Source organism: Apostichopus japonicus, chromosome 8 (genome assembly GCF_037975245.1).
Source record: "Apostichopus japonicus isolate 1M-3 chromosome 8, ASM3797524v1, whole genome shotgun sequence".
NCBI classification, from domain to species: Eukaryota; Metazoa; Echinodermata; class Holothuroidea; order Aspidochirotida; family Stichopodidae; genus Apostichopus; species Apostichopus japonicus.
This window is the reverse complement of record NC_092568.1, coordinates 22,470,130-22,497,812: the sequence shown is the minus strand read 5'-3', so window position 1 is coordinate 22,497,812 and position 27,683 is coordinate 22,470,130. Positions and strand designations below refer to the sequence as shown.

Genomic DNA, 27,683 nt, shown 5'->3' with positions numbered 1-27,683 from the left:
AAAAGTCTTCTTTCCAAATAAATCAAAAAGCTCAGTAAATTTGAAGAATCCACTTTCTTTATTAACAGAATAAATTAAAACCAATTGACATCAAAGTCGTTCTCAAATTTCTTTGATCTTCATGTGCACAGTAATTAGTAAATGGTGATTAAGTATTTTGCTCAAGTGTTTTGGTTGGAACGAAAAAATATCCTGACAACTAAATTTTCATCGCTTCATAATCTTTAGATGAAGAAGAGAATGTACAGTTTCAATCATAACATTAGAAGCAAATTTTTTCATAGAATAAAAATTGAGTAAAATCATTCTCAGAGAGCTTTGTTTCAAAATGTTACGATAAATACGATCAAAAAGTTCCCATCAAGTAGAACACAATCACGGGAGAATTCTTGCTAGTAAACCTGTCGACGTGGCTTTTGTGGATGTGTTGTCTTATTCAAAACCGCATCAACTTTTCTCACAGGTAGTAACTTTGTAAAGGCCACAATTTGCTGGCACAGATATGCTAGAATATAGGGGGGGGGGGGAAATAGTTCCTTGTAGACATTGTTTGGTTGAATTGAAACCCAACCTTCACTGAGAAATTTATTTGAAATTTTATAAACGTACGTGAACTCTCAGTAAACATTGACGAGGGAATACCTTTCATTTCTGTCCTTGCGTCTTCTTCCTGCTTGTTCTTTTTTTTCTTTTCTGTAACGTCCGTCCGGTAAATATTAGGTCTACATAGAAACTGTCTTTATCTGCAAGTTATAAAATGTCTTCTCTTGTTTCAACTAGATATAAAAGTAAAACACCAGCTGCACAGATGAACGGTAAGAATCCCCACACTGCTCCTCTTCACCGGAGGTTTGCAGATTAGCCAAGAAAGCTTCAGATATAGCTGAAGTAATCAAATCATGTGTTTCTACTGACATTGGTGGGGTGGGAAGGTTACCTTTTAGTAAATCATTCTTTTCTGATGCATATTACTGCGATTACGGATTTTGGGCCGTATCATCCACAAACAATACTGGTTTATTAACTTAAACTGTACCTTTCAGCACAAACTTTTGATTCACCTCCCCACCCCTGACCCCACAAACACAGACATTTGACGCAATTTCCCTCAAGAATCCCCTCACTGCTCCTCTATCCGTAGGTTTGCAGATTAGCCAAGAAAGTTTCAGATATAGCTGAAGTAATCAAATCATGTGTTTCTACTGAAATTGGTGGGGTGGGAAGGTTACCTTTTAGTAAATCATTCTTTTCTGATGCATATTACTGCGATTACGGATTTTGGGCCGTATCATCCACAAACAATACTAGTTTATTAACTTAAACTGTACCTTTCAGCACAAACTTTTGATTCACCTCCCCACCCCTGACCCCACAAACACAGACATTTGACACAATTTCCCTCAAGGGATGTTTAAAAGTTTAATGGCCGACATAAAGACACAAGAATAATACAAAATGATAAACAACTGCTTTATAGTCTCTTAGATCTATAGTCATATCTGGTGTGAAGCAAAATATCGAAGAATATCCTAAATTACTGTACATAACCTGTATAGTTTGAAAACAAAGTCAAATTGTAGATGGTTACAGATAAAGTAAACAAGCGTTCAGCATCTCAAATTGCAAATTAATTAGGAGTTTGCCGTACTTTGAAAAGTCGTATCCGAAAGAAACTTGTTTCCAGCAACTCTTTGAAGATTTTTGGTATATCAATCTATCAAGTTTTGCAACATTCATTATTGCATTCCTCTTTAGCCAAATTGACATCAACCTCTTTTTTTTTACTCAAGTTGGCAAAAGACTCATCTTAAACTTCCTCCTGTAAATTCCATGGGATTCCAATTAATTTTCTTAGTGACTGGAGGCAATCCCCAGGGAAATAAAAACCTCTGTCGTTTCTTTTCAAATGACACAACTTTTATTGACAGTAAAGTATAAGTCAGTCAATCTCTTCGAGAAAACTCGTAATGGACTCTCGCGATCGGTTGGCTCTCCTCTCAGTGACAGGAGCTCACGGATTGTTTACCCTAAAAACTAACTTGTTATCATTCACAACATTCAATTCAGGGATGAGACAGATTTTGGAAGCCAGAGTGTAAAATGGAAGCTGAGCTCTCTAGGAATCTCGCTTTCAAAATTAATTGAACGATTTAAGGCTGGGATGATGAATGGACAGAAGTGAACAAAGTAAGATGAATTTAAAATGATTGAGACGTCGATGAAGAGATAGGGGACTGGATTAAGGTGGCCTGCGGCCATATTTATTCTTCGAGACAGTGCCAGGCCATTGCCAAAGAAAAGTTTTACATACATACAGCCTCTTCAGTCAAGGCATGTCGAATCAAAAGTATGTCATAATTTGCTACGAATCATATTTTTGGATTAAATTTTCAAATACAATTCAAAACACTGCTGAACAGAACCTCAATGTATCCAAAAAATGAGACTCCTGCTGTATCCCTCTTTAGGTTTCAAATGAGGTGCTCTATTTTGAATACTAGGGAATAAAACAGCACCTCAGATAGGCACTGTAACTATCCCTCCAAATGTTTGACATAAGGTACTCTAGTCTGCGTACTAGGGAAAGCAAACAGAAACTTAGTGAGGCACTGTAACTATTCTCCCAAATGTTTGAAATGAGGTACTCTTTGTCTGAGTACTAGGGAAATAAAACAGCACCTCAGTTTATGCACTGTAAATATTCCCCCAAATGTTGAAATGAGGTACTCTAGCCTGAGTAGTAGGGAAAGCAAACAGAAACTTAGTCAGGCACTGTAACCATCCCTCCAAATGTTTGAAATGAGGTACTCTTTGTCTGAGTTCTAAGGAAATAAAACATCACCTCAGTTAGGCACTGTAACTATCCCTCCAAAAGTTTGAAATGAGGTACTCTAGTCTGAGTAGTAGGGAAATTCAACAGAACCTTGGTGAGGCACTGTAACTATCCCTCCAAATGTTAAATATGAGGTAGTCTGTATATTAGATAGGCAAGACAGAATCTCAATGTATCTTAAACTGAGGTGTGCTATCCCTCTAAATAAGTTTCAATTGAGGTCTTCTGAGTAGTAGAAAAGTCCAAACAAGCCACAGGTGTCTGTTAAGGGGGTAATGTACTATCCATCTGAAAGTTTCAACAGATGGAGTCCAATTACTTGAAGGAAAAGGGTGGAGGAAGGGAGGGGGGGGGGTTGAAATGGAACAGATGCAAGGCTTGCATGAAATATATTAAAAATAAAGCATGTAGGTACATTGAAGTATGTTTCACTGTTTGATTCATAATCTCTGGAAACGGTTACTTTTGTCGTAGCTGTTATCGTGGCCTCATGTCAAGAATAAATCATGGAGATTTAGTATGACAGCCAAGAACAGAACCTCACCATTCCTTCAGATGTGAAATTTCTTTTAAATATTGACTCGTTCAGGAATCTGTTTCATAGTCCCCTCGCAAAGGTTACAGATTGTCTGGTTCGGTAGTGTAGTCTATCACGGCCTCTCCTCGGGAATAAATCTTAGAATGGCTCCCAGATACAGACCGAGATATTTTACGGGCACATCTGATGGAAAATTTCTGTTAAAATGGTACCTTCATTAAAAAGTGCTTGACTCTTTAATCTCAGTATTGATTTTTGGGGGGATTCTGTATGACCTAACTTTTTAGCAAAATATGCGAGAGTTAGGATGAAAGTTTGGTCGATATAATGTCGAGGTCTTGAAACCGAGAGATTACAAGACGGGTGGCCTCAACTGTGTTGAGAGAGTCTTTCAGGTTTATCCAGAGAACACCAATTGGCAGTGATCGGAAGAAGTTGATTTCCGTGAAGGAAAATGCAGTAAGTCATATCATAATGTATGGAAATGGCCCAGAGCAATCACACTTAGGTCAATTGTGATATGAGGATCCCATTGAGGTACGAGTAAATTGTCTACATAGATTTATCAAGATTTTAAAACGACAGGAATGTAAAATGCGCTGTTAATTCTGTTCCTCGGTGTAAAGTCGTGGTCTGTTTACTCTGTTGTAGGAAAAGAAGAGCCAAGTGTATTAATCTGTTGCCAAGGCATTCATTTCTATTGGGGGCCAGATTAGAAAAAAGTGTGAGCAGTGAGAAAGTGATTTTCTTTTTATTGCAGAGGTTATTGAGAATATTATCAACTCATCTTATCAGAAAAATAAAGCTAAGGAGAACAGATATAGCGGTTATTCATTTTCTTTTTCTCTTTCGTAAAGAGCAGTGAAAGAGATAATGAAAAAATAGAATCTTATCCTCAAATGATCTCTAAAACTTGGACATAAATCAAGAATAAAGGTGACAAATTTCTGCAAAAAGTCTGGGAATTTGCCCATTAATGTGGATCCTTAGGGACGCAACACTTCTACACATTACTTGCACAGAGGGTGAACATTATACAAAACAGGTGGTTATTTTAAGTTGAAATATATGTTTATTACAGGCCTCAGGCAAATGGAGTTGACAGAGGGGGCAATGTTTTTTTTTTTTGGCAGGAGTAGCGTAGGATGATTATTTTAAATGAAAGCTTGATGATTCTCAAATTAATATCAAACACCATTAATGATAAAAGCATAGAAATAAAAGCATAGAAATAAAAAAAAATTACGAATTATGCTTGTCATATGAGGCGATCCTATCCAACACTTTAGTTTATAACTTGTAGATACATTCTGTGTGATTCAAGCATGCCTTTCTGTGTCAGAATTAAGCCAAGTTTCCAGCCTGCAAATTCCAATGCATAATAATTCCAGGCAATTTAATCTCTGATCTGGGCCCAGAGAGGCTTATCTAGTAGACTGGCGGATGTACCTACTGTACCTACCTACCGAATGAAAATGTTTAGATGTCTGTCCTCCCGCTAGTATTTTGTATGGCACTGCGTGCATCTCTGCAATCTTCAAGAGTGTTAAGTTACTTGAATAAGACTCACAAGCAGCAGACAGATATTTTAGTAGGACAGTTTGCAACAAGACTAGAGAGCATACCAAAGGTTAAGAAAGTTTATTTTCTCATGTCATTCATTTGTAAACTATTTCAGACAATATTGTTTTTTTTTTTTTTTACTTGTCTACATACCTACCATGTTTGTAATGCAAACCAAAGTCAATTACACTTTGATATGTCTTGGGCATGTTGCATGTGAAGATCAAAATTCCCTGCTATATCAGTACCAGGGGAAACAGAAAAAATAAATAAACCTTTAAAGAGAATGCCTGTTGTACGCCCTATGTAGCTTAAAGCAGTTTTGAGCAGATTTTTGTGAAAGTTTTTTTTATTTTTTTTATTTTTTTTTATGATGTTTGATATAATAAAATCTCACAATTCCTTTGTTCCATCATCTATATACCCCCCCCCCACCACCCATATCCAATAACGCAGCTGTGATAATTCATGTACTTAATATTGGTCAACGCATTCTCTCAATTCTGGAAGTACCATCATCGTTTCAGGGATGAAATGGCTCAATCGGTTAATTTTACCGTTGAAGTGTTTGCTACTGTAGATCAACTTCATGAGTCAATCAAGATGAATTTATAAAAAGATGTGATTTGATTTGTAGAATAACTTCAGCTCATTCAGAATTCAGAGAGGCAGGTGGTCCAGTAGGAGTTACTCCATGTAATATACAGTATATACCCTGTCAATTAAATAAACAGATTTTTAAAAAAAATAGATAAACACATGGCTCCAAAATGTGTTTGCCTTTATTAGTTCAAATAATGCTTGACTCCATGATGATATCCTTCAAATAAAGGATGATAGAATGTTGGTTTGTTTATTGCCTGGATGATCAGGCTAGTATTTAAATGCTTCAAGAGCCTGACAAAGTTAGCAGTCATTTTCCATTCTAACAATGTCCACCTCCCACAATGTTTTCATAGATCCATTTTTGTAATTAAAAAGTACCTCCTTTTGTAATTCAAAGAAGAGATCTCCTATTGCATAAGTAAGAACTTTAGTTAGAAAGTGCCATTTATTTTGTAAGGTTTGTTGAGAAACATTCAAGTACTGGGATTTGTAACATAAAATGCATTCAAGCTTCATTTTATAGCAGTTTGTTTTCTTCGGATCAAAAAGTCACATGTTCCACTGCCCTTGGAAGTATAAGGCCCCCCCCCCGGCAGATTGAGCACTTTTATGCCACCTGTGATGGCAACCACAAGATTGTGGCATGTTTCAGCTTTTATACCAATGTTTTGTCCAACAGATACTCTTTAAATCTGTGTCTTCAGAACTTCTTCAACCCAGAATAAATTTCATTCTCTCTGCAGATTGCCACCACTATTTGCCAAAGTGTCCTGTGTGATTTTAATTCACAAATAAAACTTGTAAAACTTTCTTCATATTTGTCAAAATCGGTCGTCATGCGTCGTCAAAATACCATCATGTTGTAGGCTCTCTATCAGTCATCACATTTTACTGCCAATAAATGTTGCGTCCTTCATTTAGTAAATGTACTCGATACAGCTTCATATAAGCTGTAATGTGACAGGTAGTGTCACAGATACGCCAGCTCTGCTGAGCTGTTTATGGAAACATTAATCGTTTTCTATCCGTTCTGTGCCTTCATAAAAAACTGTATTAAACCTCGGTTATTATTAGCGGCACTGCAAAAAACTTAAGAACCGTCATATTTTATAGAAGGGCAGCTTACAACGACTTTTATTCGTACCTCCCGATCCATCGGGACGCTCGGTGTATGTCGTCGTGGGGGAGAATCGGAAGAGTTGGGGGAGAAATAACAAGTCATAAATCTTCAAAAATGTATTACAGATAAAAGAGGGAAATTAGCAAGCTGAAACATTTTCTCAATCGTAACTCTGTAATTATTGGGATTGACAAGTGTTATAGGGATTATCCTTCAAGATGTCATGTCTCAGTCTGGGGGAGCCTCACAGAGGTATTTTATCACACTATTTACTGTGTGTCTGGGTTTTTTTTTTGTTTCTGATTAACCTCACCATGTTTTCTCGTCCTCTTTCGCACCTTACAGGACACCCATGATTGCTGGAGGTCTCTTCACGATATCAAAAAGATGGTTTGAGGAGATTGGCAAGTACGATATGATGATGGATGTTTGGGGTGGAGAGAACTTAGGTGAGATTTCGGGAATAATTCGCATCCTCTCTCTTTGAATCACGACAGGGCAAAGATTGTAATGTTCGTCAGATCACCCATGTCGAGCACATTTCTGTTCGTCCGACGGGCGAATAGTAATTTACATCAAATTCAGATTGCATTGTATTACTAAATACCCCCAAAATGGGTTAAATGATAAATTGGTATCACCCTCCATCATGTTGGAGATACTGAAATAGAACATAAATAGCGGTAGGCCCATGAGCCACCCTAAGGAGAGATTTACTGGCCCAAAGCTGGTGTTCTATTCACCAAACATACACATCTCTCCTACAGTGTCCCTATCATTGATTCTTTGTTATTCTGGCACATGACTTCGGACAACCAAATTTGCTGTTCGGACAACCAAAGGGTAAGACCTGGTTGTCCAAAGGACAACCACGCAAAAGAAATCCTGAATTAATTTGCCAGGCATGACAGCTTGATCATCACAGATAGAGTAAAATAAACTTGCTTGCAGTCAAACGGAGAAGGGGTTCTCCCTCTGCCACAACTGTTGTTTAGTAAGCCAACACTTTCAAAGTATTATAGAGGCTCTGGTTTAATCATTGTAAAAGTCACCCACGTAAAGCCTGTGGAAAAATCTAAAGCCAATCAATTTAAGGAGACATCGCTCTGGGTATAACAGTAAGAAGTTTGAAAACGACTGCAAGAGTCTGTTTTGTGATGTTGCAGTAAATATCCCGTCCCACCCCCAGCATTCTCTGACAGTATAATTTTTTCTCTACAACCATTTGCAGTGTTCACCTATGTTGTACTCACAGACTATACAACTAAATGCTACATGATAAGCATATACTTCACCTTAATACTAATATAAACTTACGAAAATTGTCTCGACCTCAACGACAGTCACGTTTTGTCGCCGGGGAAATGGGGACAGAACAGATTGTAACTTTTTCTTCTATATTCTGAGAATTACAGACATTGCGCCTGATATTTTCCGATATCTTGGTCTGTGTAAATCACAAGTTTGATGTCACTCTGTGTCAGGTGTAGGATTCACATACTCTTTGGATAAGAAATACAGTTGTCCTTTTATCTTGAACAGACTTAACAAGTCAAAGGACTACCTCTGTCTACCAATCCCTGTAAAATGGCCCCTTAGCATTGTTAATATTCGTCAAGAAATTCAATTTGACAATGAGCCTGCCAATTTGCAGAGTTGGTTGATGTTGCATCGTTTTAAATAACATTGTTGACCTTTGACCCAGCATGTCCCCCTCTCTCTCTCTCTCATCACTTCCATGGTTGTATATAAGAACTTTCAAGAGGTAGGTGGGTGTAGTTTAATAGGGTGACACCAAAATTCTCGTTGTGTGTATTTGGGTTTCAGAAAATTCCATATAACCACAATAAAACATTGTTGGTATTTATAAATTCAGAGAAGGTACAATATACAGTTCTAGGCTTATAGCAGATGTTTACTTAACATTTGTTGTTGGAAAATTGTGTATATTCTGGTTTCTAAAGTTTCTTGCTTGGAAAAAGAAGAAAAAGAATGAAGAGATGCTTTTAGTTTAAATGTAGAAACCATTGGACTAATTTGACGGCACATTTGAAATAAAGGATTATTACCCATAACTTATTAGAAGGGATGCCTAGTTTTTGAGTTACCATGAATTATTTAAATGCCATAATATCTGGTGAGATTTTCTTTGTCATATGAACCGTTATTATTAAGTTCAAGGCTGAAATTTAACTTTCAAAATATGTGATTTTGTTGTTTGTATGATTATTCAAATTTCATATCAAAAACTCCTTGGTGAAGAAGAGATGATTTAGAAACAAATAGAACCGTGAATCAATGCTCCATGGCCAAATTGTTGGAATAAACCTTATTGTTTACTTAAACGCAGACAGCGCTGCTACAGGGAAAGAAAAAAAAACTGTAGAAATCTCTCTCTGAGTTGTTTATCCAGCTCTGTTTCCAAGAAAGGAGGTCAGGAGAATATGTTTTCCCCCAAAGTTTACAAAACTGTTCCTACCATCTGTGACTTTGCGGGGAATCATGGAAATATGAGACCATGTGGAGATGGGGTTACACGGAGACAATTCCATACATGCTGTGCTTCCACCCCTTTGTGTTAACGCATAGCATTCAATGTTATCCATGTTAGGATGTTATCTTCCATATACTGTGAAAATGTGGTTTTGTAATAGCTGTGTCCCTCGATTTCTAGTCACTAACAATTGGTTCAGGATTTTTGTTTATATCTTCAGGGAAAATTAGTAGAAGAGGTGGGGTGGCGGAGGGGGGGTGGAGTGGGTTGGAGAAGGCATTAACAAGGATTCATATAGCAGTCACATATGGTTCATAACTGCAGAGACCCATCATGAAGCCATATGACTTCTGCACTGGATAAAAGTCTTCCATTAACTTTCAGTTCCTTCTTCTTTGGTAGTACAGTATGAAGTTTTTAAGCGTTACTGCAACCATATAGTAAGGGATACAATCAGAACAGGTGCTTATATTGTTTTAAACAAATTAATAGTACTATGTTTACTTACATGCCTCAACCAATTACTGCACAATTGTACTCATACTCATAAAAGAAAAACAGGGCTTCTACTTGTTGTCATGCTATTGTACTCCTGCTACAAGTTATGCTATATACATCATTTATGCATTCAATTTTTTTTTGGGGGGGGGGGGAGTCCTCCCATGAACAACTTTCTCCCCCCAATCTCTGCATCATGTATTCATACTCACTCATCAAAGTATCAATTCCCCAGGGCCTGTGTGTTTTCATTTCTACCGGGCACAGACTTCTTTCCAATCCGATATTTTGACACGAGCTATAAAGTGAGGCTCGCATCTTGAGATTTCTTTCTCTCCTAGTACTGTATTTTTTTAATTTATTTTTCCGTATTTCTTTTTTTTGGCAATCATAGTTTGCCAATAGAGAGAAAGTGAGTGGATAGTGTTGAACTCTTACTTCGATTTAGTTATGACTTCTAAAACAACACGTTAGTATATTTTTAAAATAATATTTACATTATTTAATTTCTCCCTTTCTAAAAACTGGAAAATAATATCCAAAATTATAACCATGCACTCTCTACATAGCTGTTGTAATTATTACTGTGTTTATTCTTGAATATCGTGGATAGGATTAATTATCTAAGACCATTTAATGCCTGATGGACAAATTTGCAGAATCAGAACCTCCAGTAAATGAACATTCCCTGCTTAAATATAGTTTTCAGTTTTAACATGCTAGAATTTGGAAGCCTATTCTTGTTGACCTGAAAAGTATATTCAGATAGAGAAAGTATAACAATGTATGTGTAATAGTAATAATATAGATAGCTACTACTACCGTGTAGTGATCATGCCCACCATGATTTACTGTATCCATGGTAACAGTCAAAAATACATGGAAATCATTGTTACAGAACTATCTGATGAAACTGATGCATCCTATAGGGTATTTTTTTTTTCTTGAAGCAATATGTCCTATAGATCTAAGCCAAAAATAAACAGAAAGAAAAGTGATGGCAGTATTCATCTAATATATCTGTTATAAAATGTGCTTCTCTTAGAATACATGTAATGATGATGGTGAATGATAATGAAAATAAATTAACTTATTAATAATAACCTAAAGCAAAACTGTCAGCCATAAACTCATTACAGGATTTGTCTCTAAGTAGTTGTTAATTAGTGTGTTTATTGTTATGAAAGAGGTGGGGGGGTGATCTTGTCTTAAATTGATTGAAATACACTTTTAATCATGTGTTGAATAAATCGTGGGTGGTTGCTCAATTAAGCAGCTCATTTAAGCAGTAATTCACCTTTAATCATGTGTGGGATAAATCGTGGGTGGTTTGCTCAATTAAGCAGCTCGTTTAAGCAGCTCTACGAGCTGCTTAATTGTCGGTACAAATGGCAGGCTTCTCGGGATTAAGGGAATCAACTATTAAAATTGCAAGGACAGAGCACTTTGCTGAGAGCCAACAATCCTTGATAAAATCTCACGTTTAGTAAATCCCTCGAACAAGCAAATTGTTTACCTTCAGAATGGGCCTCCCGGCTTGTTCATTGGCTAATATCCTTGACTACGAGTGGTGGGAATTAAATGTCGTCGTCAAGTCACATAGAAAATTATTATAAGACAATAAAGCTTTATTGTCTTTATGTTAATTATAATATGCACATTTAAGGCTATGCATGTGATTTCTGGTGGCACTTTCTTTTCATACAGTAAGTCGTCATGGTAACGTAAAGATTAGTGGAAGGGGAAATTTGCAAAGGTTAAGAACCGAATGTAACGCCAGAGTTCGGGCACTAATCTACAGACAGTTTTAGAAACGTTTTTGTCACGAGAGTTCACAGCGATAACCATCGTCTTCTTTGTATTCCTTGGCCTCCGCAGAAATATCATTCCGTGTCTGGCAGTGTGGGGGAAGCCTCGAAATCATTCCTTGCAGTAGAGTAGGTCACGTCTTCCGAAAACAACATCCATACACCTTCCCCGGAGGAAGCGGTAATGTGTTTGCCAAGTGAGTAACGGTTCCTTTAGCCTTTTCTTTTATAATCAAGAAGGTCTTTTCCAGTCTCATTCTCAGTATTGGAAATAGTCCTAGAAGGACACTATACAGCCGGAAAAAGTGCTCTTCAATAATCTAAGAGGAGGTAGAGGTATGTTGTGACTGCGGTGTTTCCTCCAGAGGAAGTCACATCGTGTTGGCTAGCAGAGTATCCTCTTTAGCAGAATCAGAGAGAGCGGAAGGGTGACTCGTAGTTGTGTTCAGTGGATTTCCATTCAAACATAAATACAGGTATGTCAATAGATGTCAGACAGGGAAGAGGAGGAGGATAGAGGAAGCAAGGGTGCTTTGACAGGGTCGCCGGCATCCCCCCCCCCCCACCCTCAAACAATGTAACAATCAGCAACACGGAAAGGAAAGAAATGGTTTACCTACAGACCCAAAAAGTTATGACTCAACAATAGTGGTAGCTTAAGACAATGTTTATTTTATCTAGACCTTTAAACACATAAATAAAACAATCTGTTTGGCTGGCAGACTCAAACATCTTTCAAATGAAAAACTGTTTTGATCATTTTAGTGATGTGTCATTACATGTTCTTGATATGAAGCATATGGAAATTTGGGGATGAGAAAAGTGAATGATCAGCAAAAATCAGAAAATTCAGTGAAGGTTATAATAATCAGCATTAATAAGAAGCTAAATAAGATAGCCCGCCCTCACTAGGTAAACTTAAGAACTACAAAACTTGTCACAGGAATCGTTAAGAGTGCGTTGTTACTTGTTAGATTTTGAGATATCTGCAACAAGTTAAACATCACAACTTGGGTAATGCTATTATTCCCTCCTGTTTTTTTTTCTTCAAATTATTTGAATTAACATTGAGTACATCCATAATAGAAAGGTGTACCTTGTTATCATACTGACTGATCAGTTTACCATGGATGCATATCACCGGGGTAACCTAGAAATAATGTTTGTTTTAAGGCAGAATCTAATACTCGCAGGCAGGGAGAATGAACTCAAAGATGTTCAGATATAGATCAATTGTCTGAGAAAATAGGAACTCCTAAGAGGGAAAGGGTGTATTGATGCTTGAAATATCCTCCGTGGAGACTACAAAATGTTTGTTTCATGTACAAACCGTCACGAGGTTATCTACAGAAAATGAGTTTATTCAGGTAATACCATTGATCAACTCTGACAGAATGAGGCTTCGCAAGGTGCATTAGTGTTTCGAAACCGTAGGAAATAGTTTAACCATGGTGATATAGTATTCCCACTTATGACACCATAATGTAAATTTTCCCACTAACATAACCATAAATATAGTAATGGAAGTATGCCCAATAAAACTGCCATGTTTGTATCAAAAGTATCATCAATAACAATACTTTGGTTAATACGTCTCTTGGAAGGGAAGACCAGGGAGAAGAAGAGTAGAGTTCAAGATTCATCCTCTTTCGATCTACCCCCCTCTCCCTGCCCCTCATCTTCCCTTCCCAATCCCTCATCCTCTTTCATATAGTGAGAGAGTGTTGTGGTCAAGTGGTTACGGCATTAGACTTGTGATCTAGGAATGGCAGGTTCAAGTTCTGGCCGGATTACTGCATTGTGTCCTTGGGCAAGGCACTTGGTGTCTAAATGGGATTTGCGAGGTAACTTGTAAATGTAGTTGTATGCACCGGTTGGGGATTCACCCTATTGGGAGTCCCTCGGGGGACACGTGGATGTGGTGCACTGTGCTGCCGCAGGAGAGATTGATTGAAATGTGCACACTTTGGTGTGTAGTTGTGACAAGTTACCAATGACCAGGGTTAAGTTGTAAAGTCGTGTGAGGAGAACATAGCCTCAAACAAGACTTTTTAATTTTTATTTACACAGAAATACAAGAAGAGCTGCAGAGGTTTGGATGGATGACTTTAAGCAGTTTTACTATGCTGCAGTGCCTTCATCGAGAAATGTTCCATTTGGAAAGTGAGTCACGTTAAGATACCATATTAAATAGGATATCTACATATGATACTGAGTAATGCATCATTTTGTCGAACACTTTGAGGATGTGACCCATGTAGCCACTCACTACAAACAATTAAAAACTTGAACCCTTAACTCCGGGATCTGAAGTACAAATGCCACTAAGGTTGCTTGCAGAAACTGTGCCTTCAACAAGACAATAGGGTGTGATGCATATTGGGAGTTTGTTGCCTTTAAGAAAACAGAAGGTAGTGCTTGGTATGTAATTATTTTATATTGTGCCTTTGAAGGGGCATATAATAATCAGCAATTATTTTTTGGACGCTTAAGCCACCAAAAAATGTTGGAGAAACCCGCAAGGGCGTATAGATTACAACTTACTCGTCGAATGGCTTCCAATTCAACATTTAACTCAAATTTGAAATCTTTCAATTAGGACAGTCATTTCAGATGGGAAAACAGTACATTGCTCTTGGATGAAAAAACCCACCTTACTTTGACCCGGCCGGGTATCGAACCCAGAACCTCGCGATTGCTAAGCCCCATTGCTTTAAATGCCACCGCCTTTTATCCACTCGGCCACAGCACCGGTTTATAGTGTGCTGCTTATTGACATTTCACTTTTATCAAGAATATACCCCATTCTTAATACTTGCAACATTTGATTTTTTTCAGTCCTCATGCTGTACTAATATCTGGCTATAAACAGATGAAGTTGGCAAATTAGATTAAAGAACAAATTGGATGGAAAAATAAATTGTGAATAATCCTGCAGAGTATAGGCAGATGAACCCACAAACTGGTTTGAATGCGTCATTGATCGATGTAAATAAAAAGAGGAACATTCTGTCAACTATCCAGCTAATTTCTCCTCCTTTGGGGATGTTGCCGTCGACGACGAAGGGCCGATAGCTTTGCCAGAAAGTTTGATTAACAAGATATGTTGTCATGAGAGAGCAGAAAGGATCAGGTGTCCCAGAAGCTTGATAAGAAACTCCCCAGATTTGCATTTTAACCTTAGTTTTTTGCGCATCAGTTTATTCTCAGTCAGAGAGAGAAGAGAACGGCTGTTAACTCAGCCAGAGGATATAGTCTTGTCACGTTTTAGTCCAAGCGCTGCGTCTTGAATAATTGGGCAAAAGTTTTTACAGTTTTCATTTTCAGTAATGGTTGGAATGGAATGTAGATCAGTTAAACAAGTGATATAAACCTAAAGTAAATTTTTCTAGTTGAGTTGGAGCAATTCTAGAATGCTATCTATCACCTACACTACGTTACAAATTATGAAGTAAAAAATTAAAGCCAATCAGGATCACCAAGTAGAATCAATTAAATAGCTTAGTGTGCACTGATGGCTACAGTACCTGTATAGTGGCAGTAAAGTGGGTGTTGCAATATGACCATGGGTGACCATTATCTGACTTCTAGCATATTTGAGAGCAGTACTGTCGACCTTTAAATCACCTCATATTTGAAAGTTTAGATTTTCAAATATTTAAGAAATCTTGCATCTATATATCATATTGGGATAAAGAGATTTCTCTATATTTAGCCAAGAAAAACGTTAAACATATTTGAGATATTTATCTCAGCATTTCAATGGCAGTTTGAAAGATCCATAGCTGTTACATCATGGTAATGTTTATGGTACCACACACAAAGGCCTTTTCAGGCCTCCTGTAATTTTCAATGGGACCTGTTCATGAAACACCATAAAGTATCAAAGAACCTCTCTCACACATTAAGTGTTATTGTGAATGACATTGATGTGACAGCTTTGCATCGAAACACATCCAACTCTTAAATGGATACGTATTCCGACATTCTCACTGCTGCAACTTCATGGGGGCCCCCTGGATAAAAATAAGAACAGTGTTTATAAAAATGTTCCTCTCTTTTGTCAGGTTTTATCTCGCAATACTGGCCTGAAAGCAGTTTTTCTCACATTCGCCAAAAGAATTGCAGGGAATTGTATCTATACTTTGAAGCAATTCAAAAAGAACAGTTCTGAAATAACAAATTAAAAGAGAAGAGAAACCTTGCAGTTTATATCTCAAAATGACACATGTGATCTTGAAAGTCCTGTTTTTACAGCAACTTCCACTTGAAAGTAAAATAAAACATTTGAAAATTGATTCTGTCGAACCCAAATTAATCAATGTGTATGTGCGTCTATTACAAACATGCTTGTGTTAAAAGCAGATGGGAATTGTATGGATATCTGTTTCCAATTTTTAGAGATAATTAGCTTTTTTCTTTTATCTCTCTTATGTGATGCTTTTAATAGCAAAACCCAAGTCTTTGCCTTAAATTGATTAGCTCATAGCTGCTAAGATGTATGTCTTGTGAATATTAATTCTTATCTTTCCCCTTCTTGTTCTTTGCAGTATCCAATCCCGAGTAGAATTACGAGAGACTCTTCAATGCAAGCCTTTTAAGTGGTATTTAGAAAATGTATATCCAGAGTTAAGGTAAGATATTCCAGTTAATTATTTGGATTGGAAACAAAAATCTATGAAAAATGGTTAAAATGTAGAATGGGAGTATTAAACAGATGAGAGTGTTTTGAGGGACACAAAATACAGATTTAGAATGGGAACAGGGGCTTTTCATTATCTCAAAACAGAGAGGGGGGATTCTTTGTGAATGCTCAGATACTGAACTACAAACAGGATGAAGGGATCAAAATGATTGTAAAAGAGAGAGTAATGATCTCAAATGTTCAAATGATGATACAAACTCATCATTGTGTTGATGTGGTATATAGCCTAGCTATTATTCATGAAAGAGATGTTTTTAATAGGCTGCAGCTATCAAACTAGTTTCGGATGTGTGAGACAGGGAATTACATATCCAGAACTGCATAACGCGAAGCAAAACTAGTCAAATTGCTGTATAAGTGCAAAGTTGTATAGCAGTTTTGTACACAAGAATCATAGTAGTTTATAAGAGACAAAATGCAGAGCATTCGATAACTGCTTCACAAAATTTCAATGCAAAGTTCTTCCCTCTCTGTAAATAATTTTTTTCTGACTTTTCTATAACTTTCTAAAAATTTTCAACTTTTTTTAAAAAATTTCTAATTATCAATTATTTCTAATCAGACATTAACTATGTGCCTCAGGGATAGAATTAGCTGGTAGATATATAAAGTGATTGAAGAAATCTCTGTATTAAATCTGTATTACATTTCTGTGCTGTATAGAGAGAGAATGGTTTGTTAGGTCTCTGTAAAAAATGAGGTAAAATGAGAGCTTAAAAGTATGTTACTATTCCCTAAACAAATACCAATGACATAGATAACTCTTGTCAAATGTAAATGAAACTAAACTTAAAAAAGCCGAGTTTAGGAAAGAGGTTTTTAGTTTCTAAATAAGAAAAGATGGCATACACTTTGGAAAGAGACAGTACTTGTGAAAGTTGGAGCTAGACACTACTTTAAAGTGATTACCTTTCAAACTAGTTTTGATATATTCTCTTACGTTATGCCCGTCTGTAGTCTTAAATTCATAACATGAAATGACAAGTTTGTTCAGGAAGTTGACAAGAGGGAATTTAAAACCAAGGAATTCATCTAAATAAGTAGGACTGCAATCTCATCGGGCACAAGTATCTCAACTGTCTCGTTCAAAACTAGCAATGTTTACGGAAGCATGTCGTCAGTCTGAAAATCCTTTGTTGTTAACGCCAGTTTCACTCTTTCCTTGTTATTATTTTCAGCTGTTATTTTCCTAAGTTGCCAGCGATTCTATAAACACCAGTGTTCACTTCTCAAAATCAACAATTTCATGTGACATTTATCCTTTTTGTTTTCTGTATTCTGTTTTTTTTTTGTTCCATCTAACTTACACGATGAGAAAATAGGACATAATCGTTGATTTTATGATTACAGAATTCCAGATAAACATGACTTGGCCTTTGGGTCCATTAAACAAGGTGCTATGTGCCTAGATACTTTGGGTCACACACAGGGTGGTACCATTGGTCTCTATGAATGCCACAACAGCGGCGGTAATCAGGTAAGACTACAGTATATATGCTTGGATGGGTATACTAACGTACAAATAAGGCTACAGCCTACCACATGTAGGCTCAATAAACTATTGTAAGCCTAGCCTGTAAACTGTCTATAGTTGCCTTTGAAAACCATCCTTGTCTTCTGTCAAGCCATAAAGATTTATTGTGCAATAATCATCTGTAAAGAATTATCGTCGTCTATTTATCTCTCAACTTTTTGTTTTCTTGTCATCCAGGAATTTTCATTAACCAAAGACGGAAGTATCAAACATGCAGAGCATTGTTTGAGTTTACAGGAGAAGCAGCCGGGTTCATTACTGATCCTCTCATCCTGTAGAAGTGGTAATCAGCTTCAGGTGAGGACTGGAGTTTAATTTCTACCCCTAGTAACCTTCTGCCATCATTATACCTGGCACAGTTTAGTACCTCAACAATATTACCTCACCTTGGTACTATAATGTCCCAGAACATCCAGTTCATTGTATGGAAGCAAACCAAACCATCAGTACTATATACATAGTACCACTGGAATATGGAAAGATTTAATACTTTCCCTTTTGTTTTTGCTTTTCATACAGTTCTGAACCTAAACTGTTGTTAATGAAAAAAGAAAGGTTATGTTAAGAACAAAAGAAAGGTCATATTAAGAACATAAATACTTTTGAACTTAACACCAACAAATGCCATATCAGTCACTCCCTAATTAATTAAGGACACATTCAAATAAGTACAAGTGACTCATTGTTGTCATATTCCCAAATGGAATGAGATTTACGTTTTATTTAGACTTGCCAAAGTCTCAGTTGTTTTCATTAAAAATTATAATATTTTTCCAAATGGAATAAGGTGTTTCTTAGCTGTTTGTGGTAGTTGTTCATCCCATAATAGCATCTCTATCAAATAGACCAACTATAATGGTTTGGGTTTACGTCTACTTTAAAAACTACGAAAGTATCACAGTGTTTGCCGATGTTGTGATAAGTCACTGACGCGTAGTGACATTAGTATTGAAAACCACAAACTGCAAGAGCAAATGTTTGATTTAACTACAATTTGATTTACGGAGGAACGGAGCTCTGAACATTCTGCTGCACAGCACATGACTGAAAACATGGCTAGAAAAGTTCTCACCCTTGTAGATGACACCTGTTTATTTTTTGACCAATCAGTGAAGTTTATGATTGGTTTAATTATCTCTATTAATTGTGATAACCAATCATACAGGATTTGTTCATTACTATTCTAAGAAAAAAATCAGTCAAAGGTCAACATTATAGCTTAGCTACAAATTTTCATATATTCACAAATGTCATTACTCATACTTATTACTTGAACTATATTTTTTTTTAATACACAACAATTTGTAAATTGTTTATTGTTTTGTTTGACAGAAATGGGAGCAGTCGAACAGTAACAGAATGTTGCGTATGAAGGGCAGCTCACTCTGTATCGACAGCCACACGGTGAAGGATTCCGGGGTAACCGTGGAAAATTGCGATTCCAAAGCCCTGACGCAGCAGTGGAAATTTACCATGAGCAATATCAACAAGTAAACAAGCTGCATGGATGCACAAGGAGGTGCGCGCAGTATGGACCAATCAGGATTGGGAAAGATGACGAGGACAGAAATAGCTGTATCATCAGAGCGGACTCCGATAGCTACTCTGTAGAGTAGACTTACATACATATATATATATATATATATATATTAAATATATATATATATATATATATATATATATGTAGGAAGTTATGTTTGTGTGTATACTATATCCACATTCATATCAAACAACAACAAATAAATCACTGCAAATCATATTAACAGAGCTGGAGTAAGACTGGTGGTGAACAACTCTATGCATGTAGCATTTTATCTGCAAATAATAGCAAATAGGGGAGAAAAAATAACTGGTCACAAATAAGTAATGATTAAAAACACGAACATCCATGTCCACCTCTAGTTTGTGGATCCTGCAGGAGTGTTCTTTAAAATTGATCTTCACATTTTGCCCTCAGCATGAAGGACTTTGACGGGGCAATAAACATACAGAGATGACGTATCTTCAGAGACATGCATACAGCAGTGACGTCTCTTAAGGGACCTGAATACAGCGAATACGTCTCTTAAGGGAAAGCATACAGCAGTGACATCTAGGACATACATACAGCGAATACGTCTCTTAAGAGACATGCATACAGCAGTGATGTGTCTTAAGGGACATGCATCCAGCGATAACGTCTCTTAAGAGACATGCATACAGCAGTGACGTCTCTTAAGGGACATGCATACAGCGAATACGTCTCTTAAGGGAAAGCATACTGCAGTGACGTCTAGGACATACATACAGCGAATATGTCTCTTAAGAGACATGCATACAGCAGTGACGTCTCTTAAGAGACATGCATACAGCAGTGATGTCTCTTAAGGGACATGCATACAGCGAATACGTCTCTTAAGGGACATGCATACAGCGAATACGTCTCTTAAGGGACATGCATACAGCAGTGACGTCTCTTAAGAGACATGTAAACGCTGTAACTTAAATCAGACAAAGTTTTGACAATTTAAATAAAAAAAGATAAAATGTGCAAAATGATGGCCAAAATGAAGATAATCATGCTTGAAAGTAATCCTTTTAAATCAGTATAACATCATTGCTGTAACGAGAAAATGAAAATATGAGCTAAGAGGTTGTTTCCCCAGGAACTGTTTTATGACTAAATATTGAAGCTGTTTGGGAAGAAAGCTTCTTTTGAAAAAAAAGAAGATTGAAGGAAGAAGAACAAAGTAGCATCATTCATTTTTTGACAAACTTTTTGTTAGAATCTGTCATCCTCAGCAATATACAATTATTCTTGATAAATTTGCAAGTCTTATATACCACCAGTTTTTTTCTTTTTCTTTCTCTCTCTTTCATGCAACTATATTAGGAAAAAGAAACCAGCATTGCATCACTGCTGCAAAGGCAAATAGATTTTCATCTGACTAGATAGAGAAAAAAGAGGTGGATTATTAGTCTTACTCTCAATGTAAAGGAGTAGAAATGTCAAGATGTTTATTGCAATTACTGCTTATCAAATGTAAATGGAATTATAATTATTATTTTACAAGAGAAAGTTGGGCAGAAATTCTGCTGGGAAAGGCGGTATACACGGAGATGACTTTTTTATCGTTGTCAGAAACTCTCTGTAATCGCTTGGAATCTGGAAATCAGGTTACGATACGATTACCCGCCCATCATGGGGTGCTCCTCTTTCTCTTCTGATAGTTTCAAAATGTAAACATTCCAATAAAAACTAAAACAAAAATAATCATGTAAAAAAAAATTTTTTTAAGAACTAACGAAATGAAGCATAGTAAGAATTTTGTTGTGGTTTTGTTTCTAGTTGCTAGTTAAAGAAAAGCCTTGTAATATTGTCATAGTGTTTTAACAACTCTGCTAAATACTATTTTAAGTGTTCTTAACTTAATTTTTGCTTAATTTAGCGATCTTTCTTGTGTCATTTTATTTGATATTTCTTCTTCCCTCGTTAGTTTATTTAGGTTATTTTTCTGGGTGAAAGAGGAGCTGTATTAATGAAATATAATTCATCTCTTTATCCACATTCGAATCATTTGATAAAAGTGTAAATAATGATCTTAATAAATGTTTTAAATTAACAAATAATGACAATTTGAAGAATAAAAAACTATTGTATGAAAAACGACTTTTGATTAAATGTATTAAACATTGAAACCAAAGTATATTTTTGAATTATGTAGATAAGTGGAGGTACTTAATAACAATATAGCATTTGTCTGTTTAATAGTCTGTCATGTGTATGTTAGTGTAAGGTTGTGTCTGTATAAATTTTCACCCAACCCCCCACCAAACCCCTCTCTCTCTTTTGCGAAAAAATATTTTTCGTATTACGTACGTATTTTGTGTATTACGAATGTTTAAACGCAATGAAATTGTGATGTCATCTAACAACTTTCATCGCAAGTGGCTAATATCAGTTTTCATCATCTTTGGCAAAGATTGGTTAGTTTTATATCTGTAGCTGGCTTCAGCAAACGAAATATGCCAACCTTTTTTGTCGACTTGCGAGATGAGATGCTAAAATGGGTGATGCCAATTATTCAAAAACCTATACAACACAACCAGGAAGTAATATGGTAGCAGTCGTTCATATTATTTCTCGAAAGGTAACTGGGTGTTGGTGAGAGATTACCATCATTATCTATAGGGCACCCCCTTCTCTACGCCTCCACTTATTTTTAATTTTTGGAGAACATGTCGCAGAAATTAACACGGCTATTTGAGTTGGGTTTGATCAGTTTTTTGGATGGCATTTTATACTAAATTCATATAAATGCAATTCAGTAGCTTTCGCTAGTCTCTTTTTCGTTTCAAGTAATTGCAAAAGAATTGGAAATATAGGACATCTCCGATATGCCTTTTGCGCAGATGTCATAACCTTCAATTGGGCTGCCTTAATATCAATTTGTTTAAAAATGTTCCTTTTAAGTTATGCTTTAGTTAGCTTCTTAATGGTGATGGAAATTCGTGGCAAGTAGCTAAGAGCAGCTGTTAAGGTAACACAAGGTCAGTCAGTGTCTGGCTTGTCAGATAACTAATGATGTCTTTCTGTTTGTTTGTTAAATATTGCTACAACTGTTGACATGTTATTTCATTGATATGAAGAGTTACAAGCAGACTGCGACACTTGTGATCTTAAACTTTCTAAACAGGAGAGATAATACCAGATATATTAAATATATGATAGTTTGTACCATTGTTTCTAGTTGACTGTCAGAAGCCAGCACCTCTTGTGTATAGTAAGGCAAAAGGAAACACCTGATACTAAGAAGCAAGTTGGTACAAGGTAACCACTTACTACCAAGTCGATATAAAGTACTAAGTATCTAATTTGTACATCCTCTATAACACAGTATGGCAGAATGTCTACAAACTGCATCTGGTACTCATTAGCAAGTTTGTACCCTAAATCTTATTGGTACATAGAAATCGATATATCTTGTATAGAAAGAGGCAGGAGGACGGAGCACATGCTACAATGTGGTACTCATTTACCAAGTTGATACAATGTATATACTTGATACAAAGAATTCAATATCTCTCCTATAGGGTAAGGCAGAGGGAAGCACATGCTACAATGTGGTACTCATTTACCAAGTTGATACAATGTATAAACTTGGTACATAGAATTCAATATCTCTCCTATAGGGTAGGGCAGACTGAACCACTGCTTACTAAATGTGATACTTGTTACTAAATATCTAATTGGTACAAAGATATCATTATCACTTGTATCGAGTAAAGCAGTCAAATACACTACTTCATACATCATGCACAAACTTGATACAACATGCTCAGTATTTAGAAATCTTGACATTTACATAAAAGCTATGGATATATGTAGGAAGAAAAGTTGACAAATTGTAAATCAAAATGTAAAAATTACAAACAACAAAAACACAAGGAGTTTAAGTTAGAAATAATATAGAAATGTGTTGTATTATATCTAATTAATTAAAAATGTGACTGTAAGACTTTTAACCTTTGTTTCAAAGTGAATGGAGAAGTTGAATAGCTTTGAAATATAGTTGGCCATTAAATTGGTCTTTCTATGTATTTGGGGGCGTGGCACTGATTCTCCATAAAGGAACCAACAATTGCCAATGGTTGAGCAAGGGATGATAAACAAGGCTCCCATTTCTGCTGCTAAACTCCCACCAAAAGTGTAGTTCCCAGAATATTGGACATGATCAAGTGATTTGATCAGTAATACATGATCCTTATGACAGTATCACGTTTCTATCTTCCAGCTACTTCGTTGTGCCAATATTTCTTAATATTTTTATTTTGCTTTTTGTTTAAAATCCAATCATCTTAGGCCTTAACCCTTTTCATGGTAACTCTTCTCTGAAGCCAGCATTACCAATCTCTGTGTCAATTTAACTTCTTTTTCTCTTCTTTTTTCTTTAATTTCCCTGCTATTTATGCTGTTTAGTGATTTGATTAGTTGTATTCATTTGCCAAATACTTTTAGCTCTGTTTTGAATTTTTCATTCAATTATACTTAGTTATTGTTATATAGATTTGGTGTCTGAATATCAGCTTCTCTGGTAGGGGTAGGGAGTGTTAATGCAGCATTTTATCTCCCTACAACCATTTAGTGCATTTGGATTCTTATAAGGGGGTGTAAAGGAGTGTTAGGAAATTGTTTTTTTTTTCTAGTTTCTGGGGTTTTCTAACATTTTGGGTTATATTTTAATAAGCAATCAACTCTTTTATAGGTAATCTATGAAACTTTAGTGAATTATTTTAATGATGTGTGATGGAGTATAAAGTTAGTGAGATGAGTGCAATAATGTGATAAGATTTTATTTTGTCCTGAAAAATGATTGTTCTTGGCATTCATCAGTTCCATTGATCGTTTGTCATGTATAAATTATTAAATCCATAAATTCAAACAAACACAATGTGTTTTGTTCTGATATTCTGACCATAAGTTAAAGCCCTATCAACTTAGCAGTCAGTCAGGTGACAGATGTAGCTTAGCCAAATTGTGATTCTTAATTTTCAAACAAGATTCATGTTTTTGTGACACAAATGTTGTGTCCTTGTTGTGCTTGGGAACTTAATTCTAGAAGTGCGCCCTCTTTATCTGAAAGCCAGATTTAATCAAGCCCCCCCCCCATACTTTTGGAAGAAATTCATGTCATGTCAAAGGTCATGAAATTTTAAGAAAGCTGCAAGGTAACCCCATTTGGCTGACTCTTAGCCATCAACTTATTTAATGAAATAAGTTTCACTTAGTCAACAGTGAATGATAGCAATGTATACCAGTATTATTTCATTGCTTATCCAAATGTTTCTTAGGCTAAGGTTTCTGTTGTTTCATACTTTTTCTTAAAATTCAAAAATTCGTTTCTCACCTGTAATTTCTAATCCGTCTTCCTCATTCCTTCTGCCCCCCCCCCAAAAAAAATCTTTATTTCCTACAAGTCCAATGATTTTGAGATATACTTGTAATTTATGGGAAACGTTTAAATTTAGAAAGATAGTTGTGCTCGCCATAGCCTGCCCGATCAACATTGTTCTTTAATGTTATCAATCTGTCATTTCATTGATGCAATCTACATATATCTGCATATATTTACATATATCTGCATGTATTTACATGTATCCTATTGAAAACGAAATGCAAATGGATTGTTATGCCAAGAGCAAACATCTTTATTTACGCCTTGTTGCAACGCTGATTGAACATCAAAGGTTACATTTTTGTCTGGATCAAAAATTCTTGTATATTTTCATTTTATATTTTTTCCTTCCCTACCTGCCTTTTTTTCTTTTTTATCATCATTGTTGGTTATAACAGGTTTAAGGATAACTTTTTAACCGGCATTGTAATAATTATTGTTAACTTATATCCTCTGAAAATCAGTGGAATGCAAAGTTTCATTTTTAATTTTCATTGGAAGTATGCTTTCCAAACTCTCTGATGTTGAAAGTTTATAGTTTATTGATGTCTCTAGAGTAAGATATTAAAGGATATGGGAATCAGTGAATGGCTTACTTTTCTCAGTTCATTTTCAATCTAATTAGAGTGGTCACTGGTTCAATAGAAATCAACCATGAACAAGAAAAAGTTATTGGAAATTTATCAAAAAATTCTGAAGATTAGATTGGTATGTGATTATGTGACTTTACCAGTACCAGTCGTGTATCACGACCACATGTTGAAAGGCGCAAAGAAATTCTTGACCTCAGTGGCTTTCGAACCTTTCATATGTATTCCTGAGGTCAAAACTGAAATGCTCCTTGAAAGAATGACATGAGGATCAAAATCAATTTTGATATCAGTTTTGATAGCGTTATAAAATCATTGCTATGAATCCAGATTGTACTTCGATTAGCCTACCACTTTTGAGAAAGGAAAGACTCTTTAAACATTCTGGTGGCTCAACAAATTTACACCAATAAGGTCAGTTCCTCTGATGCAACATGAAAAATTGACAGAAACACTTAAGACCTTTTCTGCCTCAAATAACATGTTTACAATGCATTAAAAGTTCGTTTTAAGGACAGTTGGTGTTTAAATAAGTGTCATCCAAGACTGCCTGGGTTACTTGCAGTTATCAGAGCATGTTTGATCGAGTTGTTAGAATTTATAAAAACAATGGATTATCATTAAAAAAAATGGATTAAAATAAAATATATTGGATTAACATAAAACACAAAGGATTAACATAAAAGACAATGGATTAACATATGAAACAAAGGATCAACATCATTTAGGAAGAGCAGAGTCGTCGTTACTTCAGCCTTAAAGAAGCATTCCAGAAAGAGTTAAGCATCTTCAAAATGAGATTATCTTGTAAACCGGAATAGCTATAGAAACAAACTTCTTCCTTTTTTCTCCTTTTCTTTTCTTGTTCTGTGACTTATCAAGGCGAGAATTCTGCATAGAATTATATTAACTACTTTGAATTTTGTTTTTAAATGTATTGGATTAAAAGAGGGTATAGGTTAACAAGAATTTCCTACCAGCTGTAAATGAGTTTAAACTGCGCGTGTCCGTTTTTTGTGTCGATTTGAATTTTGTCTCGGTTTTTAAGTTTTCACATTTCCTATTTACTGTATTCCAACCTGAAGGGATCAATGTTAAATGCTGTACTGTCATGAACGTGCTCGCTGCAGGAGGGAAGTCATAAATGATTAAACAAAAACAAAAAATTAAGAAAAATACATTAGCATTTGTCCACTTTATCATTGCTTTTGTATTAAACTTGAAAATATGTATTGTTCTTTTAATGATTTAAGAAATAAAGTGATTTTGAACAAATAAAAGAATTTTGAAAGAAAACGTAGAAGACGACCAAGTACTCTTTCTCTTGTGCGCAGTTTTGCGAATTGGATGAAAACAATGAGATAACCGACCTTTTTACTCATTACCGACCACCCCCCCAAGGACCACCCCCCCCCCCCGCCCACCCCCAACCCCTTCCCCCTCGCACCGAAAGAAGAAAACAGTTTCATCATTCCGATTTCGCATATGCGTTTAGGGTCAGTTCAGGTGACACAAGCACAAGTCGTTAGCATTTAGGTACATACAGGTCCTCGTATCTAGAAAATAACGGGCAATAGTTACTGATGTTTCCCAATTTGGTGAGTGATTTGGGATTTGTTTTCATTCATACCCATCTTCAAATCATACCTATAAGATTTCTTGTCTTAGCTACGATTTCTCCCTGCGCAAGCGGGGTCGTGGGACAACCATGGTAGCTCGCAAACGGAACAATATTGTAGTAGGAACTTAACTTCAGCTCTTTTTTGGTGTGGAGGGGAGGGGGGGCCGAGGAACAGAGCTGGAAACACCAAGACATCACTTAAGGAAAGAATGATGCATGTGTTTGATTCACCCTTGACTAGGCTGGTAACGAAGCGGTGAGTCCAGGGGCACCCACATTGGCAATGACATACAATACTGATACGATACGATACCGATATACAATACCGGTATACAACTGCACACGATTCAAATTCATCATAAAGCTCCATAACGAGTTTGTGCTATGGAACGATATCTTGGAGCAAAAGAGTTATTTGGAGATGGAAGGCATTCATATTTCATAATCGGTCATAAACAGTTTTTTGAAGTAAGCATAGGTGTACGAGGCAGGGGGGCAGACTGCCCCCAAATTTCCAGAGGACAAGAAATTCGGGCAAAAGCCCTGAAAAATTCGGGCAGCCTAAGAGGAGAAAAAATATATAAATATGCAGTAGCTTGCCCGAATGTTTTTAAATATTTGCCCGACAATTCCGTGGAGAGCGTTTTTGTTATTTGGTTTCTGACATTAATATTAATATAGGCCTAATGATTTTCTTTATTTAGCATCATTATGCCCGAATATTTCCATTTTTTCTTCTTCTAATTTACCAAATTTTTTGGGAAGTGTAAATTTCTAAACGTGAGATAATAAAATAAAGAATGTTTAGATGCAACTTGCAAGGCCTCAGAAGTGCCAT

At 36.1% G+C, this 27,683-nt stretch overlaps 1 protein-coding gene across 1 annotated transcript in view; it reads left to right on the top strand.

Annotated features, from left to right (window-relative positions):
• The window catches only part of LOC139971089 (polypeptide N-acetylgalactosaminyltransferase 2-like), a 141,500-nt gene extending 115,574 nt beyond the window's left edge, over positions 1 to 25,926 (top strand). Inside the window, exons 8-14 of the mRNA XM_071977278.1 lie at positions 7,006 to 7,109; positions 11,531 to 11,657; positions 13,531 to 13,623; positions 16,011 to 16,094; positions 17,516 to 17,642; positions 17,877 to 17,996; positions 19,032 to 25,926. Of these exons, the coding sequence (XP_071833379.1) occupies positions 7,006 to 7,109; positions 11,531 to 11,657; positions 13,531 to 13,623; positions 16,011 to 16,094; positions 17,516 to 17,642; positions 17,877 to 17,996; positions 19,032 to 19,193 (817 nt within the window). The 3' untranslated portion in view covers positions 19,194 to 25,926. The remainder of the gene's footprint in view (positions 1 to 7,005; positions 7,110 to 11,530; positions 11,658 to 13,530; positions 13,624 to 16,010; positions 16,095 to 17,515; positions 17,643 to 17,876; positions 17,997 to 19,031) is intronic.
• The last annotated feature ends 1,757 nt before the right edge of the window (positions 25,927 to 27,683 follow it).